The 19,471-nt window shown below is 42.9% G+C and overlaps 1 protein-coding gene across 1 annotated transcript in view; it reads right to left on the bottom strand.

The window, feature by feature from the left end:
• Positions 1-19,471, bottom strand: part of CPAP (centrosome assembly and centriole elongation protein) — a 291,067-nt gene that overhangs the window by 64,609 nt on the left and 206,987 nt on the right. Inside the window, exon 16 of the mRNA XM_069640446.1 lies at positions 16,222-16,342. Within this exon, the coding sequence (XP_069496547.1) occupies positions 16,222-16,342 (121 nt within the window). The remainder of the gene's footprint in view (positions 1-16,221; positions 16,343-19,471) is intronic.

The raw sequence follows: 19,471 nt of genomic DNA, 5'->3' as shown, positions 1-19,471 counted from the left end.
TCCGAAGAGGACAACTCCTTCCCTTTGGCTGGAGGCAACAACCAGTCCCAAGTCAAACTTTGAAACTAGCCATCTCCCGAGGTTGTAGGAGTTTTCAGAGCTGAGCAACCCCAATTTCAGGAGACCAGCCGCCCATTCCGAGTGCATCATCGAGGAAAGGCCGAACTCGTCCAATATTTGTTAAGCCCTCGAGTACACTCCAGAGATCCGATCCAACTCGCACAGACCCCCTCAGCAGAGTGTGGGACTGTAAAAAAGCAAAGAAATTTGACTGGGCGAATCGAGTTCTTTGTTGGTGCTGCTGACTGAAAAAACGCCAAATCCACAGAGTGAGCCAAGAAGTTGATGGGAGCCGTGCCAGAGGTCCTCCCTCGAGACTGCTGCTGAGAGATCCCACCCATATTCCTGCCTTTGGTCATCAGACCAAGGAATCTGGAGGTCCGGTCCAGTGCTGTCACATCGAGCAGAATCCAGCCACGATCTTTTCTTCTAACCGAAGGTACTGTGGGGAGAAAGATATTGCTTACCTTAATCCGTGAAGTCTCTACAGAGCGTTAGAGTGCATCCAGAGGTGTCCAGGGTACCCCCTCACTTACCTCCAATCCAATCCGCTGCTTGTGTCACTTTAGGGAACCCTTAACCATGTGTCCACCGTTGGTTTAGCCTTCTTGTCTTCTTTCCTAGAGACTAGAAAGTATCCATGGGAACTTTTAGACTACTGCTGCTGTTCAAGACCGAGTCTCTCCAAACTACCTTTTAGATAGGGTTGCGTTTTGGACATTAAAGTGCCACTATCGTATATTTGTATGCAGAGTAAATGCATTTACCGTAGTTCTGTTAAAAGACGATAGAACTGTCAAAACGATGTAACAAATGTAAGCGTGAGCAACTACAAACTAAGCAGTGGCCTTTTGAAAGTATCCTAAAGTATTCATATGTGTTTTGGATGTAAATAAAATAAATATATATTTTAATATGCATTTGTGTAAGTGTTTCTTTGTTAATGCATTGCTAATTGGATTTAATGTACTTGCCTACAGCTCACATCTTCCTCTTAAGATAAGCCTGACTGCTCTTCCAAACTACCAAGGTTCCAGCAGTAGTGCAGACTGATACTACAAACCACTGGCGTAGTAAACCGCAGAGGTACCAGGGAAGTTGATAAACCGTGCCAGAGGTCCTCCCTCGAGACTGCTGCTGAGAGATGCCATCCATTGCCCTGCCTTTCGTCATCAGACCAAGAAATTGAAAGGTATTGCTGACCTTGATCCCTGAAGTCGCTCCAGAGCGTTGAGGTGCTCCTAGAGGGGTCATTACTGTCAAAAGCTCTAACAAATGTAACCGCGAGCAACTACAAACTAAGCAGTGGCCCTTGTAAAGTATTACTAAGTGTTTTGGTGTATTGTTCTAAGTGTTTAAATGTATATCTTGTGTAGATATAATACCTACATATTTATTTTAATAAACATTTATGTGTGTGTCTCTGAATTGCATTGCTAATTAGGTTCAGTGTACTTACCTAGTCTCGGGAGGATAGCTCAGGGTCAACACGCTCGCCTTGGAAGCAAGACGACATGGAACAACACAGGTTCGATCCCCCGGTCCGCGCTTAGAAACCTCTGGGTATTAAACGCGTTATAAATAACCAATCATATTTGATCCTTCTGGGTTTGTCTGCCGCCTTCACACAGCACCTACAGCTCACATCTTCCTCGTAAAATACGCCTGACTGCTCGGACACTCTACTAAGGTTCCAGCAGTAGCACAAACAAATACCAAGTTGGGGATCTACAAACCACTGGCATAGCTTACTAAAGTTTTACCTCCAAGTGGGACTTCAGGAAAACTCCCAAGATGTACAATGTTAACAACTTTTGCGACGCACATCGGACGCAGACCTGAAAACTGTGCCCATGTGGGCTTGGTCCTTACGGTCACCAAACATCTAGAGGCTATAGGTCTGCAACCCAGCGGTTTGCTGGAGATGAATTTCCTTTTGAAATTAAAAATAAATGAATAGCTTTTCTGGGACCATGTGTCCTCAATTGAATATCTTACATCAAAGAAACGCTACGCAGCTGAGTCAAAGTCATGACATGACTGATTGTGCATTTGCTGAGTACAGGAAATTGAAGGCTACTGTTACTGCTTGCATTGGTGGGCCTGATTTGCTGAGTCAGAATATTGCCTGGTCTGCACTACAGACATGTGGGAACGCTTCTCATCCGGCTGCTATAATGTACGGATTCTTAAAAACATCTCGGAAAGCAGATCCAAGGCTGCAAGCAATTTGGGGCGGAAGAGCCGGGAGAAGACATTGACCATATCTGTTGGCAGCGTTGCTGTGAAAGTACCCAGCTGGTGGGTCTGGATTGGGTTCTTAGGGCATCACTGTTAGGCAGAAACCTGTGCAGTTCCCTTAGGGACCACTGCAAAAGATTTAAGACTACAGGTGTTGGCAGTAAACCCACTTGGTAGAAGTTTGTACCACCCAGATTTACCTGGTAGCTGTGGCTGAGCAGTCAGACTTCCCTCAAGAAGAGTTAGGCAGTATGCAAAGTATACACAATAGGTACCCAGATACAATAATACAAGCAAACACTGACCAGAGCTTTGGTATCAAAGTATATAATTATTTATTTAAAAACACACAGTTTGAAACACTCCAGCACTCTTATTGTAAAATGTTCTAAACACAGTTACTATTGTGATATATACACCCCTTTTCCCTTATCGGATAAATCACAGTAAAACACCACTTAATTTCATACAGAGGTGAGCGCTTAACTAGATTGCACTCTGATAAGTTTGTGAGAAAGGGAGGGGAAAGGTACACCACTCTAAGATTCAGGAACACTGATAGCAAGGCAGAAGAGCAAAAGTCACTGGTGAGCCAAAGTCCAAAGGCTGGGCCCACTCTTAGAGAGAGCAGAGCACAAATACGCCCAAGATCACACAGTTACACTAGGCTTAGAAAGTCTTGCAGAGGGTTCAAAAGAGTTTAGAGAGGCTTAGGAAAGTTTGGCCAGGGTGTCCCAGGCTAACCCAGGTTCGAAAGCCGGGGGCTAAATCTACCCCGTACAGTCGGTAGCAAGGGAAGCCAGGCGGGACACGGTACCTTAAGTGGGAAGGATCCTCCAGCGGTGGCAGTTGTTCCTGGTAGTGGGTGCAAGTTGCGTCGTCGTCCAGGGGAAGAGAAGATCTCGACTTGGAGGAAAGATGAAGGTCGTTGCACTACCAGGGAAGAAACCAGCCGCGGAGTCTTCCGGTTAAAGGTGGTACCTTTGATTCGCGGTCGTGGTAAAACGTGGTATCCCAGTTGCCAGGGTGCTTGGCACAGGCAAGGCGGCCACGAGGTACGTCAGGAAGGCGAAAAGACGGTGAAACTGGTTATCCCCGCCAGTCAAAGGAAGAAGACTCTCCGGCGGGAGATCTCCTGTCGTTGGGAAAAGTGGTGAGGCAGTCCAGCAGGGCTCCACCGGTGGTGGTGTCGTGGCAGGTCAGCTCAGCTTCTCCCTCGTCGGATTCTTAGGTCCTGTGGCGACTTCTGAAGTTCCAGTCCCCAAAGCCCTGCTTTTATGCAGCAAACCCCCATTCACTCAGCCTAGCTGTCACTCAAACATGCTAAGTGGTGAGCCGGCCGGCTCACCACTTGGGCCAATCAGGATGGAGTGCGACTTGAGTTGCCTAGGCAACTCAGTCCAGGGTGCCTAAATTCCCCTCCACCCCTCCTAAGTACCCCAGACAGAGTGGCACCACTTTGGAGGGCTTCTGTGGAGAAGCCCGCCAAAAAGTGGAACAAAGGGCTCGACTTGGGTTGGAGTCACAGAAGAGAACACAAACGCCATTTTAGAATAGAGATTTGGCAAAAAATACCAACCGGAGAATTAATATTAAATAAACCAGCGGTATGTTCGAGGCTACCGTAAATAAATAAAGATAGTAGCCTAAAACAATGGGAAATCCCATAGGAAAATATTTGCGGTTGAATATAAAAAGTAGTATCCACTGCCACCAGCCAAAACTCGATCAGGGGGGACGGAGACGTGCCCCCTCGACTAACAGACCCGGGGCAATTGAATTGCCCCAGCCAGTACGTCCACAATATGATGGTTTGTACTGGTTCTGTTCAGAATTTAAGACTAGTAAGCTCAATGGTGACTTTACATGCCCTGGGAGACAGTAGTCAGTCCCAGGGTATGGAGTCTATACTGGGGGGTCACTATGACACCCCTGTGTCACTGCACTGAGGGTGCTGTGTAACACACATCACAAAAACACATGAAGCCCTATGGAGTAAAATACCCCATAGCCCATTAAACACATCTAGATTCAAAGAAACACACTCAGATCATGCCCAAGAGTGAGGGTAAAAGAGTCTCGCTCTTGGCAGGAGAAAAAAATAAACCCCAAAAATCCAGAAAAGCTGCTGGGGGACTCACTAGGTTAGGAAATTCAGCCTAAACAGAGAATTTTCCCTAACAATCACTAACAAAATTGCTCTTTAGATCCTACTGGACACTTGTTAGGTTAAGAGGCAACTCATGGACAATGAACTCTGTTGGAAATGCAAGGGTGCACAAGGGTCCCTCAGTCTTTTGATTTGGTTTTGTCCTAAAACGAGGAAGTTCTGGGAGAGTGTATTTGAGAGGTTGGGGCTGGTCTTGAGCTGTACGGTCCTCCTCTCGGCTACTTTACTAGTTCTAGGGGCCGTATCAGTGATGGATGACATCGCTTTTGGGCAGATGACTTGGCTACTCTGTGCCAGTATGATTGCTAAGAGGATGATATTGAGATCTTGGAAGTCAAGCAAATCCTTGAACGTCGACAAATAGGTGGATGAACTTCTAACTCTTTCAACCTACGAGAAAGCCATTTACAAGAATGCTGGTGACATTGAGAAATTCTGGGACATTTGCAATAGTTTCCTTGAGGTCTATGGATAAATTAAAATCCTTATTCAGGATGTAGTGTCTCTGAAAATGAATCCTAATATTGCTATGTCATTTATATTCAAAGTTTGAGGATTACTAGTTGTTGATTTTATAATTGTTGGTAAAGTTGATTGATAAAATTGCTATATGGTTCTCTGTCCTGGTTCAATTTCTATCTTCCTTTCTTCCTTCTATTCTGTTTTACTCTTTTCTTGAATTCTTTTAGTTCTAGATTTAATAGTTATTTTTTAGCGTTATTTATATGTCAGATTCATTTAGGTTTGTGTTATTGTGATAATTTGGATGATTAATGATGTTTGTCACATCTGTATGATATGCATTGAAAATAAATATTTTAAACCTTAAACGCTACGCACTGTACGCAACTCAGGGTTTTCAGGGTCTAGAACCCCGAACTATCTTACTCAACTTTGTAAGATCAAACTCAAGCAATTTATTTTATACTTGCGCTTGAATTTGCTCCCTGTTTTTGAAGCTAAAGGCGTTTGGACTCAAATTCGATGTGGGCAGCGTGTATGCTGGTTTTGCAAAAACACCACATAAACCAGTCGTTATATATTTACAGGACCATTACATCAATGGTTATACCAATTTTTGTATGATTGAAAGAATAGGGCCATTTATGTCTGGGAATATGTTATTCTCACAATTGCTGTTTTATAGAGACTGGCAATCACAATGTGTTTGCCATTTGTAATATGTGTATTTTCTGCCTCAATTTTATGTTTCTTCTTGAATATGGTTCATTTTAAATGTATATTTTATTATCATTGTTTTATAAATTTTATAAATGTTGCTTTAATTTTTTGTAATATGTATGCAAAAGGCTACATTGTTAGCCAGGAGCGTTACATTAAAAAAAAAAAAAAAAAAAGGAATATCACTGCAGAGTGCTAGAGCAGGGTGGCGTGGGCAAAGATTTTTTTGATAGCTGAAAAGGGGAACACACCAGGGGTATTCACTGTCTCTATTGCTTTTTGCCTTGGTAGCCAAACACCTGGTTCAAGCCATTAGAATTGACGTGGACATTGCTGGCATAAGGAATGCAGGGAGAAAATACAGTGTCTCTTTTCACTGATTAGGTTCGTCTCTCATTGTCTCACTGTACAATTTTTCTGAAGTCCAACTAAGGGTTTAGTAAAACCATTCAACTGAGACAGTACAAGACTCCACTCTTAGTATAAGGCTGTACCACCTGAGTTCAGGGTAGTAGACAGAGCAGCCAGGCTTATCTCAGGAGGGAGAGAGGGATGTTGGAAAGTACTAAGAACCTGTAGTACATCAAGTATTCAATAGAAACACAACCAGAAGTAATATTAAAAAAATAAAGGATTATAAATACAAGTAGGCCAAGTTAAGTCTTAGGGTAAATACTGGTCATAGAGTGAAACACATTTATAAAATAAATACAACACAATGCTTGAGGGTACACAGACCAAAGCATAAAACTAATTCAGAATACTAATTCTAGGCAAGTCAGTCCTAATCAAAAACCTTTAGTATTGGACACACCTACTCATGAGGAGTTAAACCATAAGTTACTTTGAGTAATAAAAGGGTAGTAGACCTGGTCAGTCCAGCATTGACTCTCAGCAAAGAAATTGCTTAGTAGACCAACCTGCAAGTATACTTTTCGGAATAGTGGACAACTCATTCAAGGAACAGTAGAAACATGTAACCACATTTAGGATAACCCACAGTTCTAGTAGGTGAATAAGACCGTTTAATGTAATATACAATTAAAGTTGCTTTTCAGGTCAGTGCAACACAGATAACTGAAGCAATAACTTATTTTAGGATGGCACACAGCTAACCCAAAGTAAGTAAAACCTATTCACTTTTTAAAGGAGCTACCAGCAACGGAAAGGTAAGTGTAGCCTAAGGCAGACTTATTCTAGACAGGCAAATAGCAAGTCAGGGGAAGCAAGACCCAATTCAGGCACTCATACATGTATATCCTAACAGGAATAGTAAAGTGTAGCCAACAGCATTACTTTTGGGGAAGAGGCACAGCAAATTCACAGGAGAGTAAAATAACCTTATATATACACTTTTCAGAATAGCACAACACACATTCAAGGTAAGTAAGAACTTTTGTATCTCTTCACCCTCAGAGTTACAGTAACTAACCAACTCTATTGCAAGCAAGTACACTTTTAAACACTTGTTCTCTTTTCTAGCCAAAAGGCCCAATCCTTAGAAGTCTTTCCCTATTCTTAAGGCATGAGTGTTCTCAAAAGAAGGGGGGGTCACTAGGGTCTAGTGTCCAACAGGCAGGCAGGATAGGTCCTAAAGTAGCAAAAGTGAGAGTTCCTAACGAAGACTGTTAAAATAAAAGTAAGCATTTCACTTTAGAGTTAGTTGAGGGTCCAGGGACTTCAAAGAAGACACCCTAGGAGGATTCGAGCAGTGGGATTGGGAGCGCTGGACGAGATGACTCCCAATCACAATAACACCCCAAAGCTGTACAGAAATCAAAGACTTAAGGTATTAAGGCAACACTGTACCTTAGCATGGAAGAAGAGTTGCAGCAAGAAGACTTCAGGATCTGCAGCCAAAAAACAATTTGTTGAATTCCTTTATCCTGAAGACAGGACTTTGCAGCAGGGATCACGGGGAAGGCTCTAGGCAAGAGTATCTTCACATGGTTTACTCAACACAGAAGAAGAGGTTGCAACTGGGGAGACTTCAGGATCTGCAGCCAAAAACCTGGTCGCTGAATTCCTTATCGTGAAGACCGAAGAAAGGAGCCTGGAAGGGCTTTTGCAGCATCTATTAAAATGAATGTACTCCCAAGGTATTTCTTTTTTTACCTTCCAGAGCTTCCCGAAAATTGGCCAAACTAGGTATGGATAAGCTTTAGAAACAGATGTCACTAGCTTCACCTGGGAGGGAACCCGTGAGGGAGTTTTACAAAAGTCCACCTTAGGAGAAGACTCACACTTGGGACACAAGGCTCCAACTCTTAGTATATATATGCCTGAACTACCAAAGTATGTTGGTAGCACTGGCTGTGCAGTGTTAGGCAGAATCCTGTGCAGTTCCCTTAGGGAACACTGCAAAAAGATTAAGACTACAGGAGTAAGCAGGAAACCCAATTGGTAGCAGTCTGTACCACCCAGTTTTACATGGTAGCTGTGGCTGAGCAGTCAGACATCCCTCAAGAAGAGTAGGGCAGTATATAGAGTATACACAATAGGGCTAAAAACACAGTAGAGCAAACACTGACCACAGCTTTGTATCAAAAGTATATAATTATTTATTTAAAACACACTTTAGGCAATACACTAGCACTCTCAATCAAAAGCAAGTTAAAACATAGTCTGGTAAAGTATAAACACCTCCCTTGATAACTATCAGACAAGTCAGGGTTAAAGCACTACTATTTGTTAAGACAGATGTGAGCGCGTAACCTAGATGGCACTCCAATAGTTGAGTTTAAAGGGAGAGAAAAGGCAGAGCATAAAAGAAAACAGTTCCCAACACTTTTCAGAAGTTCAGAGCAAGGGAATAAAGGCAGTTTACACTGTAGAGCCAAAGTCCATAGGCCAGGCCCGCTTTAAATGGAGCCAGGCAAAATGTGCCCACGATCACACAGTTTAAGTTGCATTAAAAGTCTTTGCAGAATGTTCAAAAGAGGTTGGGGTGATTCAAAAGGTATAGTTAAAATGTCTGGAGCCAACCCAGTTTAGAAAGCCAAGGATTTAAGGGTCACCTTTAGCAATCTGTAGAAAGAGAGGTCAGGCAGAACACAGTACCTTAAAGAGAGAGGAAGCTCCAGCGGTGGCAGTTGTTCCTGGCAGTGGTTGAAGTTCGTGGTTCCGACCAGGGGAAGAGAAGATCTCATCGAGGAGGAAACTTGGAGTCGATGCACTGCACAGGGATGAAACCAGCCGCGGAGTTATTCGGTTAAAAGGTGCATTCCTTTTATTCACGGTCAAAGTGGTGAAGCTTGGCTATCCGGCCTCCGGGGTGCTTGGCACGGGCGATTCGACCAAGAGACCTCTTTGGAAGGCGAAAAGGGCGAACTGGTTGATGCTACCAGCTCAAAGGGAGAGGACTCTTACAGCTGAAGATCTCCTCTTGTCGTTGGGAAAGTGGCGAGTTTGTTGAAGCAGGGCTTCACCGGTGGTGTTGTCGTTGCATATGGCTCAGCTTCTTCCCTCTTTGGAATCTTAGGTCCTGTGGTGACTTCTGAAGTTCCAGTCCCAAAGGCCCTGCTTTTGTGCAAAAAAAAAAACCATTCACCAGCCTAGCTGTCAATCACACATGCTAAGTGGTGAGTCGGGCGGCTCACCACTGGGCCAATCAGAGTAGAGTGCTACTTGGGTTGCCGAGGCAACAGTCCAGGGTGCCTATTCCATCCTCCACCCCTCCTGTGGAACCCAGACAGAGTGGCACCATTTGGAGGGCTTCTGTGGAGAAGCCCGCCAAAACAGTGAAACAAAGGTCTCGACCTTGGTCAGAGTTACAGAGACAGACACAAACGCCAATTTTAGAAAAGAGTTCTGGCAAAAAGACCCAACCGGGGATTTAATATTAAATAAATAAACCAGCGGTATCTTTAACACTGCACAAAAAAGTGGTGCGTTTAAAATCAATGGGAAAATCCCATATAGAATATTCCGGTGGAATATTTTGCGTGGTAACCACTGCCACCAGCCAGAAACTCGACAAGGGGGACTGGACAGTGCCCCCTTGTAAACAGACCCAGGGGCAATTGTATTAACCCCTTCCAGTACTTCCACAATATGATGGTTTGTACTGGTTCTGTTCACAATTTAGGACTAAGTAAAGTCAATGGTGACTTTACATGCCCTGGGAGACAGTAGTCAGTCCCAGGGTATGGAGTCTATGTTTGGGGGTCACTATGACACCCCTGTGTTACTGCACTGAGGGTGCTGTGTAACACACATAGTAAAACAGATGATACCCTATGGAGTAAAAAGGCTTCCCCATAGCCCATGAATACATACTAAGTCGAAGACATACCTCAAATCATGCCTAAGAGTGGGAGGAAAAGAGTCTCACTCTTAGCAGGAGAAAAAACAAACCCTAAAAATCCAGCAAAGCTGCTGGGGGACTCCCTCGGTTTGGGAAATTAGCCTTATAAGAGAATTCTCCCCAACTGGCAGCCATGCTTATCTTACGAGGCATAAAAGGGCTGTAGGTGGAACAAAGAACTTAGAGTATACAAATGGGCCCAAAGAAACATTGACACACTAAGTGATGTAAAATAATGGTTTACTTTATATATACACAAAGGTAAGGTAAAAAGCAAGCACTATAACATTCAATAAGCACATAGGAAAACCAAGGCAATCACAGTAACACACTTGTATACTGTGAATAGCAGCATTCAATTCAGAAGGTAAGTAACATACTTTTGTAATAACCGTTTCAGGTAACTTCTTTCTTTCTTTTCAGGTAAAATAAATTTAACAAATCCCACACAAGGTAAGTACATACTTTGCAATATTTGCTCAGAGGCCTAACACTTTAAAAGTGAATCTACATCTAGTTATGAGTGCCTCAGAGTCAGATTGGAGGGCAAAACAGGTAAGGCAGAGCTGTAGAAAGTTAAAAGGTTCCAGAAGTAGTCTTCTGAAGCAAGTAAGGGAAAGGGTCAGAGACTTCGTAGAAAGGCTCCCTGAAGGCACACATGCGTTAGGCCTGGGTGAACATGTGTTGGTGAACTCCCAAACAAACAAATCAGCACTCCAGCAAAGCAGCAGCAGCTTAACAACTCTAGGTACATTTTACCTTGAATTTGACAGTACCTTATGAGTGAAGAAGTTGTTGCAGCACAATGCTTCTACGATACAGCAGCAGCAGACCCGGTCATCGTGTTCTTGGTCAGGCAGGTGAAACGAGGGACACTGGAGAGGATCTCAAAAGCAGCAGTCGAGATGAGAGGCTTCATGGTTTCAAGCAAAGGGTTGTTTCATCTCGCCGCTCTATGGTTTTGGTACCCTTTTCAGGATAGCAGAAAAAGAACGGTTGTCGCCCAATCGATCGGCTCTCCTCCTCAGTCCAGCACCCTGGTGAGGGGACTTCAACTAGTGGAATCTTGCCTCTAGAGGTCTGGAAGGAGTCCACCAAAGTTTTGGGAGGATTTTATCTTCAGACAATGCACTGCATGATGGTCGCAGGTCCCAGGATATTGCTGGTTTGCAGTCCAGGAAGGTCTCAGCTCGTGGCATGGCCCAAAAATGCAGGGCATCTCAAGACCGATTGGTTGCACCAGTCAAGGGAGAGAGTTGTCCTCTTCAGAGTTCTCCCGATGCTTGGATGGCGGTGTCTCACAGCAGCAGTAACTCAGAAGGCATCTCCGGTTGCCTGGAAGGGGCTGAAAATATCTCTCCTCTTCTTCATCATCATCGGTTCTTCTGTTCCAGTGGTCAGCTTCTCTTCAGCCTCAGAAAGGGGATACTGTATAACCCCTCAGCACTCCACGTAAGGTGGGGTGTGCTGATCTCACAATATAAATGTTAGGAAGGATATTAAATACCCTCCTACCCTTGGGAAGATAGGTTCTCACAAGGAAAAAAGCAGAAAACAAGAAAGGGAAGCCCAAGGGGCTCCCAGTCAAACTGCGCAAAGAGTATTGTGTGTGGCAAAAAACAAAAGACTGATGCCATCAAACTTGGAGGAATGTATTTCGCCAAGAAAGAATTACATAAAGAAACACAAAGTACCTTAAAGGATAGGGTAAAAGAATGAGTGAGTGTGGAAAAAGGTTCCCACTCACTCAGGAGAACAGACCAACAAATCCATAAGCCCAGCAGAAAGTGCTGGGGGACTCACATGTAGAGGCGATTGTACATAAAAATGAAAATCTACCCTAACAGAACCCGTGAGTATCTAGGACAACATTTCTCCCATGCAACTTTGGAGGCCTCTACATTTGACTAAATACTTCCAAGCATTCCAACTATGGGCGAGTGGCCGAACCCAGAGGTCACAAACATTTTAGAGGTTAAGGTGACAGGTCAGACGTTACGGAATATCCTCTAGCTGCACAGAAGGGACAGGCTGCTGGATGTCAGCTTCCTGCCATCAAAACCACCATGAGACTTTGGGATACACTCGCCATTAGGAGACATCTCACGTCTTTCCTGGGTCCATTTTACCCAAATCATGGCAAACCCCAATACTCCCAGCATACTGTTAGGCAGAATTGCATGCAGTACCCTCAGGGTCCACTACACACAATCAGGACTACAGGTGTTAGCCAAACCAACCTTTGGTATAAATCCACACAGTTTTTGGTAGCGAGCTGAGCAGCCAAGCTTACCTCAAGAGTGAATGTGAGCAGTACAAGAGGTTACACAGAGGTCTTTCAATCACAGTGGTTCAAGTAGATTCAAGCACACAAGCTGGTTGCCCTCTCCCTGGTTAATCCTAACCAGCCTTGAGAATGGTATCCAGGTGGCTTACGCGTTGATAGGTGCCACCAACTCAAAGTAAGAATTCGTCTTCTGTCAAGATGAACTTGGCAATTCGGACCTGCAGCAGGGCTTCAGCGGGCAAACCAACGGTCTAGGAGTTGCAGCAGCCGTCCTCTTCCAGCTCTTCTTCGGTTCTTTTGTTCCAGTGGGCAGCTCTGCTTTCCAGTCCAAGAGACTTGCCCTTTAAACAGTTTTTTCCCTTTCATTCCAGCCAAGCTGTCACTCGCCCAGCAGGGTGTCTGTCCTTGCCGGACAGTCAGCCAGCCAATCACGGCAGAGAGTATTTGGGTCTCCTAGGAGACTAAGCACAGGGAGTTTCGGGCACCTCCCTCACTTCCTGCTCACCCCAGACACTCAGACACCAGAGGCGTCTTCAGTCCTGAAGCCCGACAAAGGCACACTGACAAAGGGACCAAACCTGGCTTGGTGCACAGAGACAAACACCAGAAGGACCTTTCCAAAACAAAACTGCGAAAGACCGGGACCTGTTTAAACAAAAGGGGCTTAAGGCGCCATCTTGAAAAACATGGCTCTCGTGATTTTTAGCTACCAGCGTTCGCGGTCAGGAAAAATCATGGTAGTTTGTTGTAAAACCACTGCCACCGGCCTTTTCAATAGGAAAGGGTAGCATTTGACTGATACATGAGTATTTAGACACAGGGGATGCTGGTTAGCCCCTCCAACACTCCATTGTAAAATGGAGTGTGCTGGGTCTAGGAATTTGGAAAGACTAGTAGAGTCAATTTCACTTTACATTCTCTGGGAAACAGTTGATCCCAGAGAAGGTATTTAAATCTTGGGAAGTCTAAAAGACATCCCTGTGTCACTGCACCGAGGGTGCTGTGTAACACACATGAAAAGATGATGCCTATGGAGTTATCTAAAACCCCATAATCAAAGAACACAAGTGAAAAAACACCCATCAAAATACATGAAAGAGTGGGGGGGGGAAGGCTCACACTCTTTCCAGGTAAAATAATCAAGTCCTCAAAATCCAGCAAAGTCGCTGGGGGTCTCTAAGGTGAAGGGAATTAGCACATTTATGAGAATTGCAGACAAACAACGAGATTACATTTTTTCTGCAATGCAGGCACCAATATTTTCAGGGTATTTGATGGTAAATCGTGACATGAAAAACAGTAACTCGGCCCATCACTTCTTTCGAGAAATTAATTTTTGCTCTGCCAGGAAGCAGAGGTCCAATTTATGAACTATACTCACATCTGAACTCCCCTAAAGAGGACCGAAGGTAAATCCAGGCCCAGGATTAGCACATAAGAGTACTGTAGAGTTGGGCATAGAAATGTGCCATTAAATTTGATACAGAATACGTTCTACTTCTACCTGTGCACAACAAAGAACAATATTTTCAAATGTTATGTAGATGTTATCGGGTGCCGGATGTTCAGAAATAATATGTCCAAGGAGAGATGAATGTGGAGAGGCAGGCACATTTCTCCACATTTTTGCCAATTACCTAAGCATTCAATTTGGGATTTCATTATGTTTAGCTTAACAAGAGCAGCAGTTGTACGCGTCCTAAAATCCCTCAAGTGTATTCCCCAACAATTTTACTTAAAATATTTATAAGATTTACAAACAAAACATCAACAATCGCTGGCCTTTTTTCTAGTCTGTATTCGAATAATCTGATTTTATTTTTGATGTATAATCTAACTTTATTGTGATGTTAAATCCCTGATGAAGACAAGTGATTCCTAGGTCAAAACACGCGTTGGCTGAACTATAACACTGATTTTATATTAACAAATAACTACAAACTCAATTAGGAATCAGGCGTCCAAAAAAAAAAAAAAAAAATGTAGGATTTGTATTATTGTTTGTAGGGAATAGGTCAATAGGTGCATAGTGCATAGAGTAGACAATGTATGTTCCACTATTCTAGAAAAAGGACATGTAAGGTGTACATTGAGGATGATAACTAGCGGAGCGAAGTTGGATTCCTATTCATTAGTTGTAGATTAGGGAAAATAAAAGGAAGACAATATAAAAGACAATTCTGCAGAGTTTATAGTTTCAAGTCACCAACATATGCTTTAACAAGATGGGCCTTTTTGTATTTCTAAGAGCGGAAATCTGAGAAAGATGCCGAGAGCACCAACATTATGAAAGATTCTTATTTACAAGGACTCTCAACCTTCCGATTGCCCACGTTTCCCATATCTTGCTCCACAGTATCTCTACGATAGGGCCTTCTTGGGATTTCCAACACCGGGCAACATTCAGCTTTTCTTGCTGCATCTAGTAGACGGGCAACTAACAATAGAATTGGTTGGGAGCATTCTCCCCCTGACCCCCCCCCCCTCAGTCCCTGATGGTTTTCTTTACTGTGTCTAAGATTGAAAGGTGTCACAACATGTTAGTGATCTTATTTCTAAGCGTCTGTTGTGGCGGAGTGGCAGATCACTGGGCTCTGGTATTTGGCAAAATTCCTGAATGAGCCTAATAGCATGTCAAAATAGGGTAAATTATCAAAAATGAAAAATAACATTCTAAATAAAAGGATTGTACTTGTGCCACAGATCTGTGGGCAAGTGGACATAGAGACTATTGAAGGACCAGGATAAGCCAATTGCCATCCTTTGTTACAAGGGAAGATGATAAAGCTTACCATATTCGAACGCAGCCAAACGAGGAGGCAAATTGAGGGTCTTTGGTAGCCCAACATAATCGCTACTAGACCTAAATGGGTCTGTTCTTGTGAGAAAGCAATAGTTTTAACCCTACTGCTGCAACGGGTGGACTACTAAAGGGAGCCTTCTCCTGGCGGACACTTAATTGGAACATGGGTGTGGGGGTGGATGGGCAGCTAACGTTTATAATGTGCAATTTAAAGCATGTTATTGTCTGAATGCTTTCAAAATATATCACACAAACTAAAAGAAAAAAGATTCTAAACAATGCAACTGTCTGGTGCAAAAATGTCTACAAAACAGCCCTGTCTTACCATCTGATAAAATTCACCTGCATGTTCCTTTTTGGGCCTAAAATGAGGTGGTTCCCCTTTGCATGCCACAAGGTACAGCTACTTGATAGGCACAAAAAACACCCTTTGTCAATCTGCAATCATCTTTGAACATCAACACCAAAAGGCAGTTTGCTTTGCAGTGTATGTGCTATAGATACAGTCACACCACTCGCGCTACATTATTTTTTTTAAAACACAAAAGGTAGTTTTGCAACTTTCAGTCAAAACAAAAAAGGAAAGGCACAGAATCAAAAATGAGAGCAAGATGAAGTGGGCAATGCAAAACAAAAATAGGGAAGAGATGGGGGAATTAGATAAAAACAGAAAAGGCAGAATGAAAAATAGAACAAGTCAAGCAAAAGAAAAGGGGGATGCAAAAGATTGTATAGAGAAAGAAATTGCAAACAGGAAAAGGAGTGCAACAAAAATAGTTGTGCAAAGATATGAAAGAAATTAGGAAGAAAGTGCTAATAAAGAGAAGCAGAGTTTATAGGAAATAATAATAGAGAAAGTAGCCGAGAATTAAAAGGTTGGAAAAGATAATTGTACTAGAACACAGTTCCTCCACATGTAAAAATATTACTTGTCACCTCTCAGTTACCTATAAAAGCATCACGACCCCGTAAACATGTGCATCTATAAAGTTGCAGATTCCTGCAATTGCACAATCAGCGTCACAAGGTTATGTAATTGGCAGAGGTGTAATAAAAATCCCATTTAGCTCAACATACAATTGGGGGTACTATATCCTATAAGGACCACCATTAAGCCCCTGAATCAAGCAAGTAAACCAACAATGGAGATTACATGAAAAAGGTTATCTTACAGATTAATTCGGATGATGGTGCCATCTGGAAATATGCTTTCTTCTCGTCCATCAAGATATAAATTCTTAACTGTCTGATCAGGAAATGTAATTTCTTTTTTACCATCCGGATAATGCTTTTCTGTAAGAGATGTAGGATATAATTATTGAAGTAGCACCAACAATGTATTCTAATTATTGCTTCTCTAAAGTAACTGATTTATGGGTTTAAATTGATGGAAATCATTTCATGCAAGCACAGGAAATCTTGAATTGTCACTTAAAAACACACGTAAATACATATTCGGTAGGTTCTCATGATAGTCTATTCTACTTAATTTCCGTTGAATATATGTTAAATTTGAGCTCAAACTTCCTGGAGTTCTCAACATGCCTGACGTGAACCGTTGGATCTATATTTCACTTCATCTTCCCTAAGTTACCAAGTTTGCCCCGTACAATCTTATTAAGCCTCATATCCTTCTATTAAGAGACCTTTAAACATGCTTGAAAGCACGATACTTCATACTTTCCCTAGACATTTCCCTTTAGTTCTCACCAAAGAGGTGGCGGTATCGGTTTCAATCTCCCGTCTTATCTAGAGGCATCCTTGCAAACTCTGGTTTGGCTTCCAAAATCTTGGTCTTCTTTTCGGATTGCAGAAAATCTATATTCCCCGACACCATGAAGTGATCAGAGAAGCCATGGTCTCCTATACAAGCATTATTTATGTAGTGGAGAAGAAAACATTCTAATATAGTTGTTCTTGGAATAGATACAATTTGAGTAGAAATAGAAGGTATCTTCTCCTACCCCACCCCTCCCCCCCCCCCCATGATGCGCATGCCTCCGGGAGGAGTGCCTATAGTGCTTCTTTGGAACGCTGGTTAAGGTCCCAATAAAAACCTTGTGATACATCCCGAATTGGAGTCCATTGCTAAATTCAAATCAACTGCTAGTATAATAACGCCTGTGGCAAACAATAAGAATTCCTTTAGGGGTGGACGCAATTACAAACTCACAACTACCCTTTGTTTAACCCATGTAAAGTACCTAATGCCCAATCACAAAGCAATTTCTGTCTTCATTTTGTTGCTGCTCATAGGGGGAAGCTATCCTGCCTCACAGGTATACTGCCAATCTTTTTTTTATTTGGCTGAAGAAAAACATTGCCTAAGGAAAAAACGTTGACTGGAGTCTGCTTGTGTCTTAGGAGTTTGTATTATATTTGGTGATATCAGAGCAGTGCCAACTAACACTGTATATCACAGGCATTGGTGGAAATCTATAGTTAGTTGGAAAACTGGATAAAGCGAGTTGCAACCTTCAATCTAATCATTACCTCGTTACCCCCACCCAAACAGAGCACTTGTACAACAACTATTTATGCATGAAATATCCGATCCAGGGTGGGAAATTAGGGGTGGATAGAATAATGCAGATTAGGGCATCCCCAACAAATAGTTATAGCAAGGCTTGTCTACCACACTACCTGGCCAAGCCCCTGGGGTGTTACTGTCCCCCATGAACCATCAGAGATGTTTTAAGCATCAAAGTAACAAAAGCCCCAACAAAACAAATCTTTTTAACACACACCACCATTGAATATGAACCCTGCCAGACCAACATAACTACAGAAGGGCACAGGCTAACATCACTAACTAACCCTACTAAAAACTTTCCAATAGCATGCATACTCGCTGTCAAACACCAAACAAAACACACACATACCTTTACAGCAGCAGAACCCTACAACCACCAGAATACTCTGCAACACCCAACTAAACACAACGGAAAACTACCCACAAACACCACCTAAGCCTTACCAACTACAAACAAACCAGAACACAGTGACCATTTTTCAGAACTGAAGCTGCCAACAGCACACCAAAGCTCTCTAGCGCTTTCCTTCTCTATCCCACTTAAATGTGCAATAAATAAAATTCACCTTCACAGATCTCCTCCCTTTTCAGATCCGTCACAGACCATGAAAACGGCAGCAGTGCATGGTAAAAAACACAACAAAAAATGTGCCATTTCTTTAATATCACTACATTATCAAATCCTTTTTTTACCACTTGGGGGGGGGCATTGCTCTTAAGCATCTGCTAATGCATACTGTTAAGGAGTTATATTAAAGACCACTTATGGTAGGATTAGTTAAGTCTCGCTCTTAGATGTTCAGGGTTCCAATATTAAGATTTGGCCTGAACTACCCAACATGTCTGGTAGCAATGGCTGAGCAGCCAGGCTTAGTCTAGGAGGGAAGAGGGCTGTACGATGGCACACACAACTCAGAGCATACAAGGTGATTCAATGGAACACTGACACTAGAAGTTATATAAAAATACCATTTATTTTATATACACTAAGGTTCTGCATTTAAAACAATGTACTGTTAGTAGTAGAACCACAGTAAAATAACAGTAGAATAAAAGGCTGTATACTTTAAATCAGAATGGAATAAAAGGAGTCGCACTATAAATCAAAATATGATCAAAGAAATATGACAACTCTTGTAACAGGTAAGCAAACTTAAATTAACCCCTGCTTAACCAGGCTTCAGAAGTCCAAACCCATGCTAGGTGAGTGTCAGAGTCAAGAGGAGCACTAGAGGTCCAGTGACCAAGGACTTAGGAGTAAGGAAGTACGTGAATAGTTAGCAGAACAGAACAAAGTCTATGAAGAAGCATTCTTTTTTGCAGGCAAGTACAATAGTTTGCAGGAAGATAGGCCCAATGGGTTGTTCAACCCAAGGGGACTTAGGGTGCCCTGAAGCGGGGTACAAGTAAGAGCTTAACTGTAGCCCTCCAGGAGTACTAGAACATGCAGCAAGACCAAGTTAAGTACCAAGGCTTGAGACAGTACCTTTTCAGTGAAGAATGTGCTGCAGCAGGTCAGACCACTAGGTGAGGTGAAAGTTGTCCCAGGTTTGGATTTCTTGGCCTGGGAGGCTGAAAAATGTCCTTTGTTGGGGAGTAGACAGATTCACTCGAGCAGTGGGATGCCCAGAAGTGGATTTTTGTGGCAAAGATGTGTTGGAGCCCCTCCTAGGATTCAGATTGGTTATCGTGTGCTGGATTTCTCGCCCTTTCTTGGTCTCGTCTCGTCTGAGTGGACTTACAGGAGGGGGATCCAGTCACTGGAGGTCTACAAGGATGCCTACCAAGTTACAGATGAAACCGACCTTCAGCAGACATTGCACCACACAAATGGCACAGCACCCTGGGTATTTGTGAATTGCAGACCGTGGAGGTCCTAGCTCATCCAG

Source organism: Ambystoma mexicanum, chromosome 7q (genome assembly GCF_040938575.1).
Source record: "Ambystoma mexicanum isolate Mex_15411 chromosome 7q, UKY_AmexF1_1, whole genome shotgun sequence".
Lineage (NCBI taxonomy): Eukaryota > Metazoa > Chordata > Amphibia > Caudata > Ambystomatidae > Ambystoma > Ambystoma mexicanum.
This window is presented reverse-complemented; position numbering and strand designations above follow the sequence as displayed.